The sequence below is a fragment of the Mesitornis unicolor genome, unplaced genomic scaffold (assembly GCF_000695765.1).
Source record: "Mesitornis unicolor isolate BGI_N332 unplaced genomic scaffold, ASM69576v1 scaffold15564, whole genome shotgun sequence".
NCBI lineage: Eukaryota > Metazoa > Chordata > Aves > Mesitornithiformes > Mesitornithidae > Mesitornis > Mesitornis unicolor.
Window position 1 is genome coordinate 7,084 of NW_010178208.1, and position 20,164 is coordinate 27,247.

Sequence of the window (20,164 nt, forward strand, 5' to 3'; positions counted from 1 at the left end):
AAAATATAAGGATTAATCAGGTAAACTGACCCTGCCAAATGTTTATTTCAGTTACAGCAAGCATAAGGTTTCTTTTATATTACTAAGGCACAGATCCAAGGACTGAGTATGTTGCTGGAAGTTAACTTAAAAAAAAGCTTAAAAAAAAACTTAAACAAAACCACTTCAATCAGTAGTTCAAGTAAGCAACCCATGGATTCTTTCCTTTCTTCTGCAAGATTCTTAATTTAAATACAGGTCAAATCAGCAGTACATGACAACCTAGCAACTGCTTTGGAGACCTAAATGAAGGGAAACAAGGGTCCTAGAGCGGATTCTTGTGGAGAACTTTAAGAAAGGCCAAAATTAGGTGATAAGAGAAACTGAACTGAGAATGCTTCATGTTTGAAATACTGTGGGAAGAGATTTTTCCTGCATGGCAGCTCATACCACTGTCACTGAGTTCTACTTGCTTTCCCCCTTGTGTTTCCATAGTTGTCTGCATTTTTCCCTTTATTAACACTGATGGATTATTAAGGAGTTGATGAGGTTTCCATGTGAGTTGACTTCTTTCCTTATATCTATGGCATTATTTATATAGGTGAACATGGCAGTAAAAAGATTACTGGCTGCTAAAGAAGAAAGTGTAAAGTTTGTATTGGGAAGCCTTTGAATTATCTGAAGATACTGTAACACAGCACAGGGTGAATGGTAGTTGACTAGTTGAGTCCCTCTCTTACAGTCAGTGACATTACTCTGTCCTCTATTAATGGTGAAATTCTTACTATCAGCTGCGGCAGCAGGGAAAGGTATAAGGTATGACCTTTTCAAGGTAAGCTGATTGCTCTAAGAAGCACACACTAATGTGGCATGTTCTATGCTTTAATTAAGCAAAATATTACCATAACACAAGTGGAAAAATGTCAAGTTTGTTAGTGGCTACTATAGAATTGAAACCTTCTACCCATTCTCACCCTCATTCACAAGCCTTAGGATGACTTTCTGGATGATATTTCTTTCTCTCAGTGAAATGCTAAAATTCGTGTTTTGTTTTGAAAAACTAATCTCAGTTGTCTGTCTTCTTGCTGGCAGATCTTCATTTTCCAGTCCTAGAAACTGCCTGAATAGCCTTGATCCACTCTGTACGCTCTGCAGATGAGGCTGCTTGCAAGTAATAGTGAATTTCATTTGCTGTGATGATTTCAAAGAGGATGTTGTCAACATCATACTTCTTGGCTACAGGGAAGAAATAAGGAAGACAGCCATAAGAGAACAATATATTTATGATGTTTCTTCCTTTAAACACTGTAAGGATATTTCCTTCCTTTCTACAGCTGTGCCTGAATATAACTTCACAAACAGATGACAAGATCGTGTCCATGAGACAGATCTCTGTCTTGGAGAAGCAACCAATGGATTCACCTTCAAGAGTCTCTGGTTAACTGATCTGCAGAGAGTTTATACACTCAAAACTCTCCTGTGCCTTGCTAGCTACAAATGCAAGGCACTTAAGTTCATGTCATATCCAAAAATCTCTGGGTCTTTTTATCTCTAGCAGCAAAGTCTACACAGGTACTGAGATGCCAACAGAGTTTCTTGTTGGGTATGATAGTCTGCCTCTCCTGTGGAGAGGAGAATGCATGGAATGTTTCCTGTTCCTTGCAGCAACACTTAACCATTGCTGTTCCCACAACTTCTAGTTTTGCGAGGGAACAGAAAGTGAGCAGTAATAATTTGTTGGCATAAGTATTTCTAATATAAAGCTTCCATCCCAAATACATCTACTAAAATGAGCAAACTCAACTTACCTCATCTAAGACCAATTATCCTAACATAGGGATGGCCTCATCCTTTTGACAAGTTTTCCTGTTGCTATCTTTACCAGTATCCTTCTCCAGTAATTAAGACAGCAATAGAGAGCCTAGTTACTAAAAGAATTATTGAAACATTGCACACAGATTGCTTTTGACTAAAAGCCACTTGTCAGGCAGATTGAAAGAAGGTACCAAAAACTTATGACACAGCTCATTCACTATGGTTTCTTACAGTCTGGCATATCTTCTACTGCTGTCACCACACAGCCTCTCAAGTTAATTGCTCCTAGTGGCTCTTCTCCCTGGTGAGGAGATAAAATCAAAATGAAATGAAACATTTCTGAAACTGTTCACATGTGCATATTTGGCTGTAACTCCAGAATGAAAACAAAAACATTTGCTGGCTTAGTATGCCACCTGGAACACCAGGGGATCCTTGGTCTGTGTGACATGGAGGGTGGTAGATGTGATAGGGGGAAGATCTGCAAATAAATAGGAAATCTCTTTGAGGATTTGGAATTCAGGATCTGTGGAGTTCTGAATAAAGGTACAAGAAGAATATAAGCCTTGTGCCAACTATAACTTTCCCTTTGATGTTACACTGAATAATAAAAAAAACATTAAAAACAGTAGATTAGTAGATTAAGTATTATTAGCAGCAGGAGCAGGTATACTATTTGGCCTCTTGTGCACTTCAGGATTGTGATAGTCAAAGAACACGTGAAGATGCAGTTTTGTTGGCATAAGCCTGAAAGAAGCAGCCCCTATAAGCTGACACACCTCAGACCTTTGGGAGGCGATGCCAGGAACAGGAAAGACAAGCTGGGAATAGAGAGGTCAGAAACTCCTTAGTGTTGATTCTCCAGTGTGTCCAGGTTGCCTATGCCAACGGCAACCGGCATTGCATAAAGCACCTGTAACCCACACTGGCACTGCTTCTGCAGCAATGCAGGATAAAATAAAACCTGTGGACTGAATCTACCTGAATGCCAGCTTTTGTGGGGCAGGTTTTGTTCTTTGGAATGCCCCTTCCTTTCTTAGAGCAGGCTTTGGCCCATTAGAACTACACAATAAATGGAACACCACATCTCAGCCTGACACAAAAAATACTTCAATTATAAACTGCAAAATAACTATATTGTGTCCATTTGCACTTATGACCTAGTTAATTTTAATCAAGTGAGAGCATACTTCATCGTAATTAATCACAGATAAGTGGTGAGAGCCCAATTCAGTGCTGCATGTTCCCAACTCTGGGTGGCACTTGCCACCCTGACTTCGCAGCTCCGGAAAATCATCCTTCAGAGTGGCCAGGCAGTGTAAGCACAAACAACCTCACTGTCCTGCCTGGTCTTCCCTATCACACATTCCCATGCAAATTTTTCATTCAGACATTCCTACAAGGCGTGTGCTTTAAAACAAATAGGGAAATAAACAAAATGTCTCTTACTTCAGAAGGATCATAATAGTGAAGATATGCAGGGTCCTCTCTTAAAACAAACTTTCTCACTTTCCAATTCTTCCTCCGATGTCCCTAGGAAAATTAAAAAGCAGAAATGTTGTTAACTGCTTCACTTGCAAGTGCTTACATTCATCTTACTCACACATGAGACAACAGGAAAGTACAAAAGGGAAAAAGCTGGATATTTTGGATAGGAAATATTCACACGAACCTGGCCTTTCTGCATCCTACTCTTTTGCACAACTGGGCTATAACACTGGTTTCTATTTTTTTTATTGTACAAGCCAGAACAGTTTCAACATGGGAGATTCCCCTAAACATGTCTCATAGTCATAGTTACAACATACACATAAGGTCTGTGAGAACTGGATTTAAATGCTTGTCAGAAAATATGTCTGCAAAATGTCTTGCAGGAAGGTAACTTGAACTACTGCCAAGAAGCTGGAGCTGAAGGTTCTTCTTTCTCTGTAAAACAATAACAACAAAAGGCTTATCTGGCTAAAGCACCCTGGAGCAGGTTTGTGGCTGAGAAGCTCAAGCAGAAATACCACCACCTTCTGATATGGATGTGGATGCCTCATTACTTTCAGCAGATTTTTGCCACCCATCATTTCAGTCTTGGAAGCAGGCATTCTCAGCTGCAGCAGTGACATTTCCAAGCAGTGATCCACAACTCACTGAGGGTGACCAAATCTAGACTAACACTGGTGGAAGACTGTCATGAATCACATCCTCTTGGCATTTCAAAATATTAGTCACTCAATTAACTACGCTGTTTTCAAGGAGGCTCTTACTAACTAGGCAGAGGTGAACATGACAGGGTAAAAGTTACTAGGAAGATACGTATCTAATTTCTTCCATTGCTTTTGAGTAATCTGAATAAGCAAGAGAAATACTAGTGAGCACCACCAAAAAGTTCTTAGGCTCCCAAAGGATATTTTAACAGTGGAAGTTCAGACTAGATGTTAGGAAACACTTCTTTACAGAGAGAGTAGTCAGACACTAGAATAGGCTTCCTAGAAAGGTGGTTGATGGTCCACGTCTGTCAGTGTGTAAGAGGCATTTGGACAATGGCTTTAATAACATGATTTAACATTTGGTCAGCCCTGAAATAGCCAGGCAGTTTGTCTAGATGATTGTTGTAGGTCCTTTCTAACGGAACTATTTTGTTCCTTGAAGAATCCTGGTCTTGCCCTCAGTTCACTAACATCTGTTTGCAATGGCCTCATAAAGTAAGAATCCTACAATGACATTCACCATATTGCTTAAAGTTTTGCTGGAAAGGAAGGTATCTTACGTGTTACAGATGGGACAGGATCAAATGTCAGTGACTGAAAGGACTCCTTTGCTCAGGTATGCTGAAAAAAACTGAAAAGTGCAACTGAATCCAGTTGTGTGTCTAGAGAGACACCAGATTGGAGCCTTTATATCTGAGTTCAGTTCTGCATTGTACCAATGACTTGTCACATCTCCTGCTCTAGCACTCTTTCTTAATTAAAACTATAAACTTATTTCATAGTAAGAGAAATAAAACTTGCAACATTGGGCAAAAGCCCTGCTGCCATGCTACAGCAAGCATTCTTTGTGCAAAAGCAAGAAGAACAGAGATGAAACCTGTCAAGTGTGGAGATGGCATAGGCTAGTTTCTCTCTCCTCTAAAGCTTTTAGGTGTAAAAGAGTAATCTTGTATCCATGCAACATCATCCCAGCGACAGGATGGAACATGTGCAATACTGACCTGTTTCAGCAAACATCCTTGTTTGACTACTGTGCCTCTGAATTCTTCTTTCAGGACATCATCATCACTAGAATTTCCCTCGCAGAAAAACCCACTGTCTGGCTGCATGACCACAAGAGAAAATTCAGAAGTTACACAGCTGCAGTATGTTTATGTACACATATGCTTCTCTTTGGCTTCCCTCCACCGTGTTTTTTCTCACCCAAAAAATCAGCCTTTTTACTCGAAAGGTCTCCCAGTGAAGTTGAGGAGCTCTCCAAGTCATCATGGAAGTGTTTCATTGTGAGGCAGAAGTACACCAATGGGTCTCAGGGCATCTGAAGAGACCTGGAGCATCTGTGTGTAAGTCAGTGCCTCCATTCTCCATGAGACTTGGTGTCACATTTCCTCCATGATGGGCAGGCTACCTCAATCCCATGATGTCACAGGTTTTTAAATTCACAGATAGCAGTTCATATGAAGCAATGCCAGCACAGCCAATACACTCCAGACTGGCCATCCCTGCACTCAACAGACCCTTCCTGTTCCTCCATTCATGACAAATATCTAGAATTTGGGAACACAAAATGCTTCAGCTAGGTTGTCTTCTCCAACAAGAACTGGCTCTAGTGTTTTAAATTCACAATTTTCTATAGCTGTGATGTTGTGATGTGTGCACTGAGCACAGGCTGGTTCAGGATCCATGCATCAGATACCCATCCCACACCAGACAAATTGTGATGCTAATTACTGAAACCTTACACTGTTCAAATGATGTAAATGTAGGTAACCATTCTTATGGCTTAGAGTAAATGCCTGTGCTGCCTTCTTGTATGATAGCAAGTCAGACATTGACCTACTGTGACCTCCCCACACCACATTGGCATTAAATCAAACTAGAAACAAGTTGCATATGAGCAGAGTGCACATTGGCTGCTAGAAGCATCCCAGGTAGCCAGAAACTGTGATGGTCAGAAGGCTGCCTTCACCAGCAGTGTCTCTGCTTCCATTGTTGTACAGGTAAAGTCTCCCTATCACAGACACATTCTAGGAAAACGAAGTAACAGGAGAATCATTTTGCTGAAGCTGAGTGATTCTATGTAGAAAGCATAAACAATTGTAATAGTCAAGCATTTTTACTTGACAGAAGGCATTCCTTTTTGTTAGCATAAGTTCCTAAGCTAAGTATCCTTAAAACAGTATTTGACTGTGACCATGATATTGGAAGTTCTTCAAATCAATCCACAGAATTATGAACCAATAAACTGAAAAAGCTGAGTAAGCCACCCATGGCAGGTGTTATTTGGGGATATTAAAAACTTTTGCTTCTTTGCTCACAAGCAAGCTGTGTGTGCATGCACACACACACACTAAGTCAGATTCGATGGCTCTGCAAAAAAATGTGTCCGTAGCTTGTGCCACTGTGAGAGAAGCCCCATGATAATGAATTACTCTCTTCCCTTCCACTGAATCATCAGGGAAATGGATGGCTAAATTATGGTCACTGCTAAAATTACCAGAAAATAAGTCTAAGTTAAAAAGAACCCAAATTTGCCTCAGTACTCAGTTCACACTTAGAAGGTGCCAGAAAAAGACCGCCCTGCTTACAAATATTGAAGTGAGCCAGTTTATTCTGACTATCATGTAGAGAAAGACAATCAAAATGGATCTCTATTTCTGTACAATCCTTCTTCAAGGACAGTGTTAAGAAACCCAACAAGAAGCCTGAGAAAAGCAGAGCATTAGCAAGTCTGGGACAATAAAAAATCAACACTTACAAAGTAATAGTAGGCATCGCTGAGATCTAAGAAGGGGGTGTCTGACAGTCCCTCAGCAGCAGCCTTGGATGTATCCCCTGCAGGCTGTAGGTAGCCTTCACTCAAGAGGGAAGAGGCAAGCATGAGACCTTCTTTGCGATTTCGGATGGAGTTGCTAGACACCAGCCAGTCAATCACAGAGGTGCCTGGTTTCAAAGGAATAAACAATCTCAGCCACAAACCAAGACAGACATGAAGAAGCCTAAAAATACACAGGGAAGAAGCCTACTCCATCTATTTATCAATCTCCTGAAAGGTGTTCTTAGTGACAACACAGAGAGCTAAGAGCTAATCTGGAAATGTGCCTGGCTCAGTGAGGTACAGCTGATGAAACTGATGACAGGGGCCAGTACAATTCTTGAACACCATACCTGAGGGAGAAAAGAGCTGGGAGGTGATGCATGTGGAAGCATGGAAGCTGGGAAGTCTCAGAGAACGGGACTGAGCAAGTACAAAGCACAACCAGGCCTGGAGAAGGCACTCTTTCAGGCTGTTCTGTTACTGACACCATGCTGTTGAAACAGGGCGACTGTCAATTCTAGAACCCACAGATTTGACTTGGAGCAGGACAGAAATTACAATGTGACACTGTTTGTTGATGAAAAACTCAGAAAGGGGTAATTCTTGTGGAGTTAAGTGTGTCATGCAAGCTTCTACAAAGATCTACTTCAATCTTTCTGGGACTGCTTAAATTTCTTCCTCTACTGTTGCTTACCATGGCCATAACTGAATAATTTTTCAAGCCTCATCCTTTGAGCACCTCTTGTGTTGGTCAAGAAAACATCTGCCAGGTTTTCTTGTCAAACTTTTCTGTGCTCTACAGAGCTTAGAGCTGTTGTATCTATCGTTAGCCTCTCAGACCTATGCTTCTTTTATTCTATGGAAAAGAGGGACAAGAGTTCCTTACCTGTAAAGCAGTGATTAAACACTTTCTTATCTTTTTCCAGCTTCAACTCTTTTATTCCCTTTTCAGGATCTTTCATTGATAGGTACAAAGCACTGTGTGTAGAAAGAACCAAAGAAACTGTTTGCAAATAAAAAGCTTTAGTCAGTTTGTATAATAATATCAGTCATTCATGAGGTCTTCATGTTTTGCTGCCATATCACTCTCTGCAGAGCTATAGCATGGCTTAGTTTAATCTCTTCACAAATTCATTTTGCAAAGCCTGGAGGCCTCACTACATCACCTTCACAGCTGCAGGAGCAGAAGGAGGGAATGCACAAATGGCTTACCACACCTGCATATTTTGAGAATGGAACAGCTTGTGGTGACTGTAGAGTGAACAGAGAAACATTCACTGCTAAGGCACCTTCACAAGGCCCCCAGCTTCAGTTCTGATAGGGGAGCTCACTGCTTTGCACTATGTTTCTCCAAAGGCCCTTGTCTAAGCAGAAAACCTGTGACTGTGACATCTCCAAAGCCTGCATGCTCTCAGAGGCCCTAAGTAACCTCAGGGATCCCGGTCTGACTTCCTTCCTCTCACCCACTTTTCACCTGCTCAGTACTCTGATTCCTTGGAGTTCTGGAATGACAAGAAGAACAAATATAAGTGTCTCAGGCTAAGTCTTTTGGCCTGTCAGTCAGGGTGATCCTCTGCTAAAGCCTGTTTTGGTAACAGATGATATATTAAAAATTATCTTTCCAGTTCTCATTGCTAGCTAATTTCTGCCACATTGTCCACTGAAAAAGTTAGTCATGCAGAAAGGACTCTGAGGAAAACTAGAGGGGTAGCATGGACACACATGCTCATAGCTCTTTCAGACACAGGTTATATATCTAGCACACCATGGACAGAATTAAATGAGGCAGCAGAGCTATAAGAACAAACCTCAGGTTGATTGTTTCAGGCAGTCTGATAGATTTTCTTGTGGATTTTCTGGCAAATCTTTGTCCTCCATCTATGCAATTAATTGCTTTCTTGATATCCCGTACCCAGGCATCCCTCTCCTCCAGGTAGGTGGCTTGAAAAAAGTGGTCCTGCTGCTTGGCTGCTGTGAGCTTGAAGACAAACTGGAATGATAAATGATGTTTTTTTAAAAGTTACTTTGGTGTAGTCAGTTGGGCACAATTAACCTAGTACCACCATGACATACAGCCTATTTGTGCCTAAGGGACTATGGAAAGTGCCTTAGAGACACAGCTAAATTAAAAAACTCTGAAGAAAAACATGAACAGGCAGTGCAGGTAACTGGCTTCTTCAGTTACTTCACTGCAAACAATCCTGACATTGTCAGTACAGCCAAGGTAAGTGGCACTGATATAGCTGCTGTTTTTAACTTTTGCTGGGAAGTTCAACACAGCTGAAGTGCCCAGCCCCTGCAGGCTTACAGTGGGTGTAAATTCGTCTTCATGTTCGAAGAGATGTGGTCAGCCTGAAACAGGAATAAAAATTCCTCATTGTGTTGCTCAGCTACTGATTCACAAGGGGAGGAAAGGTCACAGTCATACTGGAGAGTAGCTGAATACATTTGCAGCCTAGCAAACCTTTAAGGGCTTGGTAGGGAAATAATACATGCAACTTTTGGCTGCACCTTATAATCACTCCCTATCTAAAAACACTAGCAACAACGGAAAAACTGGATTTCAAAAAAATGACAGAAGATAGTAAAAAAAAAAGTAGTTCTAAGCAGAAAAAAATAGGACCAATTTGAAAAAAAAACCCAACAAACCAAACAAAAAAAAACCCACAAAGTTCACACTGATCTCATTTTCATCCAGTGATCTTTTTAGTGGAAAATCTGGATCTAATTACTTAGTCAAGCGGGTTTTCACTTCCTCTAAAATACAGTTCCCCATAAATGGAACTGTAATTTGTTCCATAGTTGTATTAGAATAAATACAATAGGTTCTGACTCAGCAGGCATCTAAAAATTATATGCAAGCAAGCAGCACAGCTTTCTGAGGGCAAGTAAAGCAGAGACTATTGTCAAAAAGCAGAGAGCAGTGTATTTAGAGCAAAAAAATCAAAACACTGAACGAGTCTACTGAAGCTCAGGTTTGCAAATGGCACATTTCTGAACATGGCTAATGCATATCTTCCAGACTGTTGCTGATGGGAAAAATTCTGACACCCGGAAAATGTACAGAAGTCCCTCTGACTTTCATGGAAGACAGATTTCAAACTTACAAAGCAGTGGGTCCTCAAAAATCCACTTCAGACAGAAAAGTAACCATTTCTTATCTGACACTGGTCATATTTCTAGCAACACCCACCTTTTCGATTATGCAGTAAAGAGCTATATCCTGAAAATCTATGTATGCTGCATGTGAAAAGCAAACAGACAGATCTCTCCAAATCCCAATATGCAGGAGTCATGCTAACACACCAGATTAATAGAATGATATATCAAAGCATTAAAGCAAGCTTTTACCAAAGGAAATATGAGCATTATCCAAACCAAAGAGCTAAGAAGCAACATACAGTGAAATGCTAAAAGACAGTTTCATTTCCGATACACAGAGGAGACTGGGAAAGCCTCTCTTAATTCTACCTTTTAGAAAGCTAGGCCGCTAAGCTAGACATCCAGGCTTCCTCTGAAATTAGTGAGGAAGTTAAGTCTCCAGTCCTAGAAATGATCAAGTTTCCCTCTGATGATGCATATCTGTTTGAGCTTTTGAGAAAATTAGACAATTAGACTGAACTAAAAACCAACATTTTTGATAGTTTAAGTTAGGAGAAATGAATCTGACTGTGAGCAACCATGATAATGCTATCCACTGGAAAGCCACGGGGAAAACAGATAAAGCACAAGTATAGCAGAATTAACATCACATTAAGCAATAATCAAACTTCAGATCAAGAACAGCGAACAGTTGTCAATGCACTTCAAAATAAAATCTCAAAATACGCAGTTGCAGCCTCTTCTGAACAGCCTCTGTTTAACAAATCCAAGATTGCTCCCTTTCCTTCAGCAGCTGCTTTTTGCAATTAATTTAGTAAACAAAGTGTGCTAGTGATGTGCCCTGAGGTTTCAAGCTAGGTCCTGATGCAGATACACAAGCTGATTCAAAAAGCTGAAATCTATCCAGATGAATATAGAAGTCTGCTTGTGGCTCAATAGTCCCTGCTCCAAAATGGGCCCAAATGAGTGAGACTGGACTTAAAACTGACCTAATGAGATTTATAGCACTTTTCAGCCTACAGAACTCGTGTCCTTAAAATATACTTTCATTTCTAGCCATCTGAAGTAAATGCACACAAACCACTATGAACCAGAATCATTCCCATAAGAGGAAGATCCGTATGTTTTGGGATGTAACCGATGAGAAGGCAGGATGGATTCAGCAGTATAGTAAATCTGTAAAATGCAAGATACAAAAATCAAGATACTACCTTTGCAAGGAATACATGTAGAAATTTAGGTTTTATCATATTGGGCAGTAACTACTTTTAAAAACAATCCCAGTAATGGAGATGTTCATATGAATGAGCGTGTTACAGTTCTGACAGAACAGAGAAAATAAGTCTCCAGAGTTGTTGGTTTATGGACTTGCAGAATGATCTCACAAACTGAATAAGGAGGATCTGCTCCAACACCTGCTAATGTCATTTGGATCACTTTCACTAACTTCAGCAAACTCAACATCAGGTCTTACTTATGAAAAGGTTTTAGGTTTTCTCAACCTCTAAGTCTGAGATCATTCCTTTTTTCTCTGTTCTCCCTCAGAAAAGGTACCAGCAACTAAAATGAAACATAATGTGAAAGTCATTATGCAAACCCATACTGTAAAAAGAAGCATACTATAAATCTCATTGCAATTAAAGGAATGATCCTCAAAGACTTCATCATCCATCGATGCAGATGCAATGCAAACTGGTACATCCTTAAGCAATTCTTTGGCCAGGATCTCTAACTCTGCCTTCAGGATACATTGGACACTTCAGATCTCCCTCCTTATGTACTGGCTTTATTGGGATAGAATCATAGAATAAGTTTTCTGTTCAGGAAAGCTGCATTTTTTAAAAGACTACAGCACGCTATTTAGCAGAAACAAAGTTTGTCATACACTTTTTTGTAGTTTTTTTCAGCCAACACTGGAATGTAGTTAGGAAAATCCTGCTACTAGACATAAATGGTTCAAAAGGAGACAGAGGAGTCTGAAAGAAACTATAATTGAATAAAGGGAGAGTCTAAGGGGCATTCCCCTGTGGGGTCTCTCAAATTTCTGGAGGGCACAGCCTCCTTTTTTTCTTAATTTCCCAACTGCAGTAACCCTCTCACTTTCCCCATTGGCTGAGGTACTCAGAAGGTACAGACTTTCTGGACAGCCTATTACATATTTCCCCTTAATACATACTCCCTCCTGTTACATACATTGCATGTATCATTAACTTTGAATTTATGCTGCCCAGGGTGAAGAACTTAATATTCATTATTCTATTTAAGCATGCACATTTAGATTAAAGGCAAGCAAAGTTCAAAAGTTCATACTGTTATACAACACTTACAGTTTCTATCTGATTGTGGTCTGAGTTCTGGATTGGTTCCCTTTAATCTTTTTTCACCATATGGTAGCTTTCATAATGCCTTTGAGGCATATCCCTATTTTGTAAAGACATCTTTTCTATGGTCATATTACAGTGATCAAGGTCTTTAGCAGTTTTGAGTTAAACAGGTGCAAAAGCTGCAGGGAATGAAAGCCACGGCAGCAGACCCAAGCTGGACAACAGAATTATTCCATACCATAAACATTACACTCACTATAAACTAGTTTGTTGGGGATGGTGCTCTTTCCTCAATGGTTGACTTCCATGGAGGGTCTTACTCATCATTCTGCTCCTGAGGCCTACTCCTCAGCTTGTCGTGACTGTTTTCACTGGAGCTATTGTGCTCACAGTGTTTATTATCTTATCTAATATTCACTGCTGGGAGCACACATCCTACAACTGCTATATGAGCTGAGCATAACTTTTGTTAATAAATAAATGTGTTTTTGTTAATAATAAATGTGTTTTATTATAATTGTTCCTGTTGATATTATTATTATCACTATATTATTTTAGTTTATTTTATTTAAACATTAAATTGTTCCTATCTCAACCCACAAGTGTTCTTGTTACAGAATTGTTACAAGAGGCCTCAAGCAGGCATGCACTCAAGGACATGTTTTCTTTATAGTTGGAGCCAGTAGTTGGTACAATACATGTTTTCTTTATAATTGGAGCCAACTTAGTAATTGGAGCCCAAACATCTTGGCACACTGATACATCCTGATACATTTTGAAGGACTGCACACAGACTAGGAGACACTGGTTGATAAAGGAAATTAAGGAATTAAAAAATAAAGTTAAAACAAAAGAACAGTAAGAATGTCTCTTCGGATCTGCCAGGGACCACCAAAAACCACCGAAAGACCCCTTGTATGCAAGCGCAGTTGATTTGAGACTGATGAAGCAAATATTTAAAGCACTATAATTATATTTCAATTGCAACCAATCATTGTAACTTAGGTTGCAAAATCCTGAAACTTTTGTGTATAAATATGCTAAGAAAAGTGACCATACTCGTGCAAGTTTGGATGGAATAAATAATTCCCCTTGCACCCAACGTGGAATAAAGAATGCCTGCTTCTTAATGCTACATTGATGTTAAGAGGTTTTTCTATTCCCGATTTCGGTGACATTCTGACCTTTCTCCTCCGATTCTCTCCCCAGCCCCACCAGGGAGTAGGGGAGTAAGTAAGCGGCTGTGCAGTGTTTGGCTGCCTGCCAGGTTAAACCACAACAGCCTATTGTGTAGAAGGCACATAGGCTGCTGAATTATCTTTTCATTATTGTTAAATGTGTTGCTGTTATTTACATGTCCAAGCAACTACTCCAGACCAATACTGATGTCAGTGCCTCTGTGGAACTTAAGAAAAACAACAAAAAAACCTCACAAAACTGTTTGGAAAGGAATGCTTTGTGAGAAAAACTTAATTTCTACCATTATAACGTAGGATCTGTGATACTCTTGAATATAATAATCTTCTACCCATGCATTATACCTCCTGTATAAAGAGCACTGTGCTACGGCCTGTTAGATAATGTAGGAACATGGTTTCAAATCAGCAGAATTAGAACCAAATGTGTGCTAATATACTTAATTTCTGTTCCTTTATTTGGTTATTTAATGCTCCTGCCTCGTTCTCTAGTCCCTATAAGTAATTAAGCTTCACCTTTATAATTCATGGTTTGCAAAAGATGTAAAGCCAAGTGCTGCAACAAAGAGCTCCCAGCTGGTACCCAAGCTGACACACATGACAGCCATGCTGGCTGAAGCAGAAGGTAAGATCCAAACCTGCAGAGGTTAAACAGCAAGGTTTGCCCAGCCATACCCATGGGTGGCTAGGGCAGGAGCTGTTAGCAATAATGAAGAACAAATGGGCTTGACCAGCAGTCTATCTCAAACTTTTCTGAATCAATTGGCCAATCTCCCTTGCCAGCTCAGGGATTAAAAAACCTACAATGGGCATAGGGTGGGAATGCATGATCATGCAATTCTCCTTTCAAGCATGGTAATACAGTCTCCTTTCTTTGGAGAACTCTCAGAATCTAGAGGGAGATAGGAAGAGCAGGTAGCTCTTGATAACCCTGCTCTAGCTGGGAATTCCAAGGTAATGGCCCTCTAAAACCTTTTGTTCCCAGGTGAAGCAACTACAGCTTCTTTGACTCAGCACAGGATTAACAGCAATCTTTACTCTGCCTCATCCTTTTATTGTATTGCCCTAAAGAGAGCTTTTAAGTTAAGAACTTAACAGATATAAGTCTAAAAAAGTTCCGTAAGAAAAAAATTTCTTTCATATAAATACAGGGTCTGCAGAGAGAGAGAGAGAGAAAGAGAGAGGGAGAGAAAGAGAGAAAGAAGGTCCAAACCTGACACCAGGGACTCTGACTCCATTCACCATTCACCACAAAACCAGGTATAATTCTCCTCACTTCACTCATATGAGAAAGGGAAGCTTGCTTCTCACATGCATTCTCTCACATTTTCTACTTTTCTAATGCTCTCAGAGACTTCTATCTTTAGTCAGGCATTCTTGCAGTGAATATCTTTGAAGTGCAATTGGACAACCTTCCAAATTCTGGGGGACTCCTTTGTCAGAGGAATTCCTGAGGGTATCATGCCTATTTGATGAAACAGAGTTGTTGAAATAACAAATGACTGACTAAATTCTTTTTTAGTCTGATTTTTAACTGATCCTTTGCTCTTACTAGAAATCCTGTTTTACCAACAAATATTTTTTTAGTAACCCTATAAGAAAATATGTATGCTTGTACATTTATCTTCCCATATTTTATTTTCTGTCAAATAGGACATTGAATTTGAACATATAATGATCCCAGTGTTTCACTGGGAATTAGGACCTCAGTCTGTGCACTTGATACCCTTGAACTTAGAGATCTCAAATGTGTAGGCAACACTTTAACTACTCTCTGCAAATTAGCTTCATTTTTTGCTCTCTCTCTGAGTCTAGATGTGACTTTTAGTCACTAGCAAAAGCCCTACAAGTAACAATACAGTGTGCAATTAGTACAGATTGCATGAATGTGAAGTGTGGGTTGGGTAGTTACCAAATGGTAATAAAAATGTTTGGTATTACAGCTTTACTTGGACATTTGTGTCACAGCATTTATCTCCTTCCTCTCTGAGGAAGCCAGTTGTTGCTCTTCGACAATAAACAAATGCTTCCACTGCTTGTGAAATAATTTACCACATTTTCTGTGGCAGCTAGATTTATATTTAATACAGGAGTTGTGCCATTCAGCTGCTAAGTGTCCCCACAGCAATAGAATTTATTTTAACAAATACATATCAGTTAAAATCAATTTTATATACTATAATTATAAATATTATTTATATACTTATATATAGAATCAATTATATTATTATATTTATCTTTATAAAACTTTATTTTTCCTGAGCAGACACAGCTTTCAAATACTACACAAGTCGAAGCCTGCTTATGACCTTCTAAGTCAAGGAAGAGTCTCCACTAGGACGACTGTAAGGAATTTGTAACCACCGGTCTTCTGCCCCTTCAGTGCCTCCAGAAGTACAAGTATACTGCCAATCATTGTTATAAAAAAAGTACTTACCATTCTTTTTCCAAAATCTTGGCATGGGCTGTTAATAGAGCTTCCTTTTAGTGGCACCATCCCTTTGGGGCTGTTGTCAGCCTTCCGCTTGTAGAATTCAATTCCATCTTCTAAGAGCACAACCCACATCGGCTTCCAGGTATTAAACATGCTGCCCTGCATCAATAAGTAATTGTGTATATTATGTTCAATAAATCACTCTTCACATGATATCCAGTGAAGACATGACCTTCCAAGGAGCGTCTGCCTGAAGCTAAAATAACTATAGTAGTGTCTTAGGAGTAACATACCACAACTGCACCCATCTTACTATGCAGTTAAAAATTGTTGTTATTTTTCTGTCCACCATTAATTTCCCCTTGTAGTCATCCCAGCCATGAGTTTTTCCAAAATTGCATTACCTGCCCCAGCAGGTGTTTCTTTTCAGTATCAGTTAGTCCCAACCACTTTCTTCAAGTTGACATAGTGGTGATATTTTTAACAATCCTCAAAATTTCTGGATGTGAACTGGCACATTAGGACTGTCTCATTAACTTGGGCATCCTGTGCTATATTTAGGACTTGATGCTACAGTGCAGTCAGTCATTGAGGCTTGGCTGGCTGATAAGAAAGCACACATCTCAGAAGATTTCTAGACATATAAGAACAAACTGTAAGAGTAATGTATAGTTTAAGGGTCTGAGGCTGCAGATCTCCAACTTCTGTTGTGAGGAATTGAAGTCCTTAATTTCATCTTGTAAAGCTTTTACTTCCTATTCCTGAAACATAGCTGTTAGATGCAAGAAATATAAAGACAGGGCCAGATCCTACAAGTAGTGAAACACATAGTAAAACTCACAGGGACTTAGAAAGAAATAGTCTGTTACGCTGTGTTCAGCACTAGAATTACTAAAACTTGTACTCTAGCTAGATGATCTCTCTGGTCCTGCCTGCAACCAGCTTCAAAAGTGGTCACAAGCCCAGATACCCAAGTGACTTACTGCTCAGACAAATGAACATTTAGATATGCTGAATGCCAACAGTTCCTCTGAAGAGTTACCAAAGCACAACCAACATTTGTGGGCCTCAAATCAGGGGCCATACTACAGAAAATATTAGCTTCCTGTGCTCTTTCTGTTACAAAGAAAGACCTAAATTTATCCTCCTCTCCTAGAACTCCATCCACAGCATTCCTGTCCTCCTCAGACCATGGTGGCTGAGCAGTGCTAAGTAGATAGAAGCAAGGCAGCCACCATCGTGCTGTGCAAATGGCTTGTTTTGATTTGTTAGACCTGAAAGCTGGGCAGAATTAGTTACATTTGTATTTTGTATTTCTGCAGAAGTGAATGGGACAGAACCACACTGAGTCTCTTTTAAAAAAATTATTCCTCAAATGAACCCTTCGTCTGTCACATCCTTTTTTGATGCCCTACCTTCCAAGAAAGGCCTTTTGCACTCTCAATCAGACCTTATGTTCAATTACAGGGTGGGGAGGGAAGACTGTCACCTGAGATCTTATTAAGAGCAAGATCTGCTTCCAGCCTCTGCAGCCTTCACTGGAAGGAGAAGGTGCCCCAAAATGAGTGTTACCTTCCAAAGGAAAGTATGGGTGGGAGGTTTCTCTAGAAACCCAGCTAAACAGGGAAGTACAAAAAAAAAGAAGAGTCTCATCTGGGTACCACATATGGCTTGACTGTTGGCGTCTTTTTTTTTTTCATAAGCCATAAGAATGTACCATTTTTTGAGAGTCCAAATTGACTCACTGGTTTATTTTCTGCTAATAAATCAAGCAAGATGATGAGCCAAGACAAAACCTGTTGCAATTTCCTTTTGTTTGTAGGTTTACCACAGGTTACAATACTTCTGCTCATAAATTGACAAGTTCACACTACTGCTCCTCACCACCAGCATAAGCGCATTTCTGTGAGGGCAGAGACACTTGCAATGCTGTTCTAGGAAATGGACACAATTTCCACTTCCCTGTTTCCATTGCAACAGCACCCCGCAGCAACTTTAGCATACAGAGAGACTTTCTGGGGACCAAGCACTCACAAGAATGTGAGGGACTGACACTGGCAGATCTATACCTATCTTTTCCCTAGCATACCCAGCCAAGGACACAGCCATTCCCGTCATGGAGGAGTACAGATCATAAACCACTTGCTCTATACATCAGGCCATTGGAACTAGAGATTTGCAATCTGCACAGCACAAATCTGGCTCTCTCCTTCCTCATGAGAGCATCACTGCAGCTTTGTGATTACTTTATCAACTTACTTCCTTTCAGTGTCAGTGGAAATAAGACTGAGGAGTGGTCTCTTCACAACACTAGTCCCACATTAGAGATCCCTCCAGCCAGCTGTTCTGAGTGAAATTCTCATTTTGATGAGCAGAGACACCACAGGAGAGAGCTCCTCTCTTAGTCCAGGACTGACACTGTTTAGTTAGGCTGCTTCAAGCCAGACTGATCTCTGTAAGGATTTAAATGAAAGTCAAGGCCTTATCCTGTATGTTCTACCACAATTCCAGAGCAGAGGTTGCTGTGGGACAGAGACCACCTTCCCAAAGAAGGGAAGTGCCCATGGCCCCACATACTGTCTAAACCAAGATGATCTGACCTCTTTAATATTACTATGTTTCCTTGATGTTTAACTTAGAGATTAAGTGCAATCAAGTAGGCTGTGGCCATTTCAAGCTGTTACCTGTTTTGCCAAGTTTCCACTAAGAGCATTAGGTTACTCAAAAAAAATACAAATCTTTTGATCCAAAGGTACATCTGAGATATGTGCAAAATGCATTACGTAGTATTCTGACAAGATATAACTGCTAGCAAGTACCTTAGAGGTATTACTCACATTGTTTTACTGCTCAAGGAATTCTGTTCATTTGCCTTTTTCGATTTTTTTTTAAATAATTGAAACCAAAGTATGTCTCCCCATACCTCCCCAACCTGTTTAGAGTTAGCTTCCTCATCCACTTGGTCCAAAACTGCCCACTTACCTTCTTAACCAAGTAGCCCTCCCTTATGCGCATCGGTTCTCGTTCCATGTCTCAGGCAATCCTGCTCTCAGGTCTATCAATGCTAGCAGTTAAGTTCTTCTGGCAGCAAAGGCTGTGGGCTGGCGTTTTTACAGTACAGATGTGTCACTTTCACAAGTTCCTCTGCTTGCTAATCACATGAAAACAAGCCCACTTCCTCTTACAGAGCAAGAGATAGGGAAACGCAGACGCACGTGTGTATTTATAGTTTGCCTCTGACAGAACAGGCAACAATCTGACAAAACGCTCAACTTTATCAAATACGGCCAGCCTTAATGACAGAGTCCTGGGAAATAAAATAGGAATTTTAGTGCCCAATCCCAAGAAATCAGGCCCACTTTGCAAACACATGAACTCTAGCAAAATAACAAACAGGTGGCGCACTGTGTTCCAACTCACCAGTTCTGTCACTTCAACTGTCTTTGAACTCTGACGCTCAGTGGGTGAGCACATCGGGTCTGGCAGTGAGCTGGAGGATCCTCACTTGGTTAATGACAATGCGCCCTCTGCTGATACAAGAAATCTTTCCATCAGGTTTTGGAGTTTGATGCTGAGGCCTCCTAAAGAGGTTAGCTGTCAAATGGGCATAAATGGATTAGATCAGCATGTGACACGAAGCATCACAGAGCATCACTTTCTATGAGTATTTTTACTTGCTGCAGAGCATATTTGGCTATATTTGGCAAAAGATAAGGCAAAACCGTAATTTTCCAAAAGTTGATACATACCAGAGTCACAACTCCTCTTCCTCATACAGAAGGAAGGGTGGTGATATACAGGAGGCAATAAGGAGGCTGCTGCATTGCCAAGAGCAGTGCAGAGCAAGAGCAGTATTCTCCTATGCACAAGACTCTAAATTACACAGTTGAGACCATTCAGATAAGGGCTGAGCCTATAGTAACTCCATCTGTCACCTCTGCCACTTGTAAAGATCCCCAAACTTTTTCTGCAGACAGAAATTCTTGCTCTCCATTTGACTCTGTCTCAGCCCTTATACAGAAGTCTGACAAGGTCTCTGATAGAGGATCAGAAGGTTTAGAAGAGCCCTCAAAGACTTTCTCTAGCCATTCCTCATTTATGCCTATTTAGTGTTCTCCTACAGTTCAAGTATTGTTTCTAAAAATTATGAGTCTCAGTACATTGTTCATGTAAATCATGCTGTTGTGAAGACCTGATTACTATTAAAGGCCTTAGTTGCTGACCAAGCTCATCATCCATTAGGCAGTTTGCAAATCAAATGTTCAATATATCCTTTTCACTTATCTGGCTGTCAAGTG

General features: G+C 40.2%; 1 protein-coding gene across 1 annotated transcript; it reads right to left on the reverse strand.

Annotated features, from left to right (window-relative positions):
* Positions 1 to 961: 961 nt before the first annotated feature.
* Positions 962 to 18,951, reverse strand: PLEK (pleckstrin). Its single transcript, XM_010182378.1, has 9 exons — positions 18,849 to 18,951; positions 15,870 to 16,025; positions 8,619 to 8,800; positions 7,697 to 7,788; positions 6,751 to 6,935; positions 4,994 to 5,095; positions 3,244 to 3,327; positions 2,026 to 2,095; positions 962 to 1,215 (listed from the first exon to the last, which is right to left on the reverse strand). The coding sequence occupies exons 1-9, from the start codon at positions 18,894 to 18,896 to the stop codon at positions 1,076 to 1,078; spliced, it is 1,059 nt and encodes a 352-aa protein (XP_010180680.1). The 5' UTR covers positions 18,897 to 18,951; the 3' UTR covers positions 962 to 1,075.
* Between the last annotated feature and the right edge of the window lie 1,213 nt (positions 18,952 to 20,164).

Bases quoted from the DNA above. Each gene is read 5' to 3' on its own strand.
- PLEK (XM_010182378.1), bottom strand. From the start codon at position 18,896: ATGGAACGAGAACCGATGCGCATAAGGGAGGGCTACTTGGTTAAGAAG. The intron at 5,096-6,750 runs GTAAGTGTTGAT...GTGGTCATGCAG, and splicing joins GCGATGCCTACTATTACTTT to CCAGACAGTGGGTTTTTCTG. The intron at 1,216-2,025 runs GTAAGAAACCAT...TCTTCCCTGTAG, and splicing joins AGTAGAAGATATGCCAGACT to CCAAGAAGTATGATGTTGAC.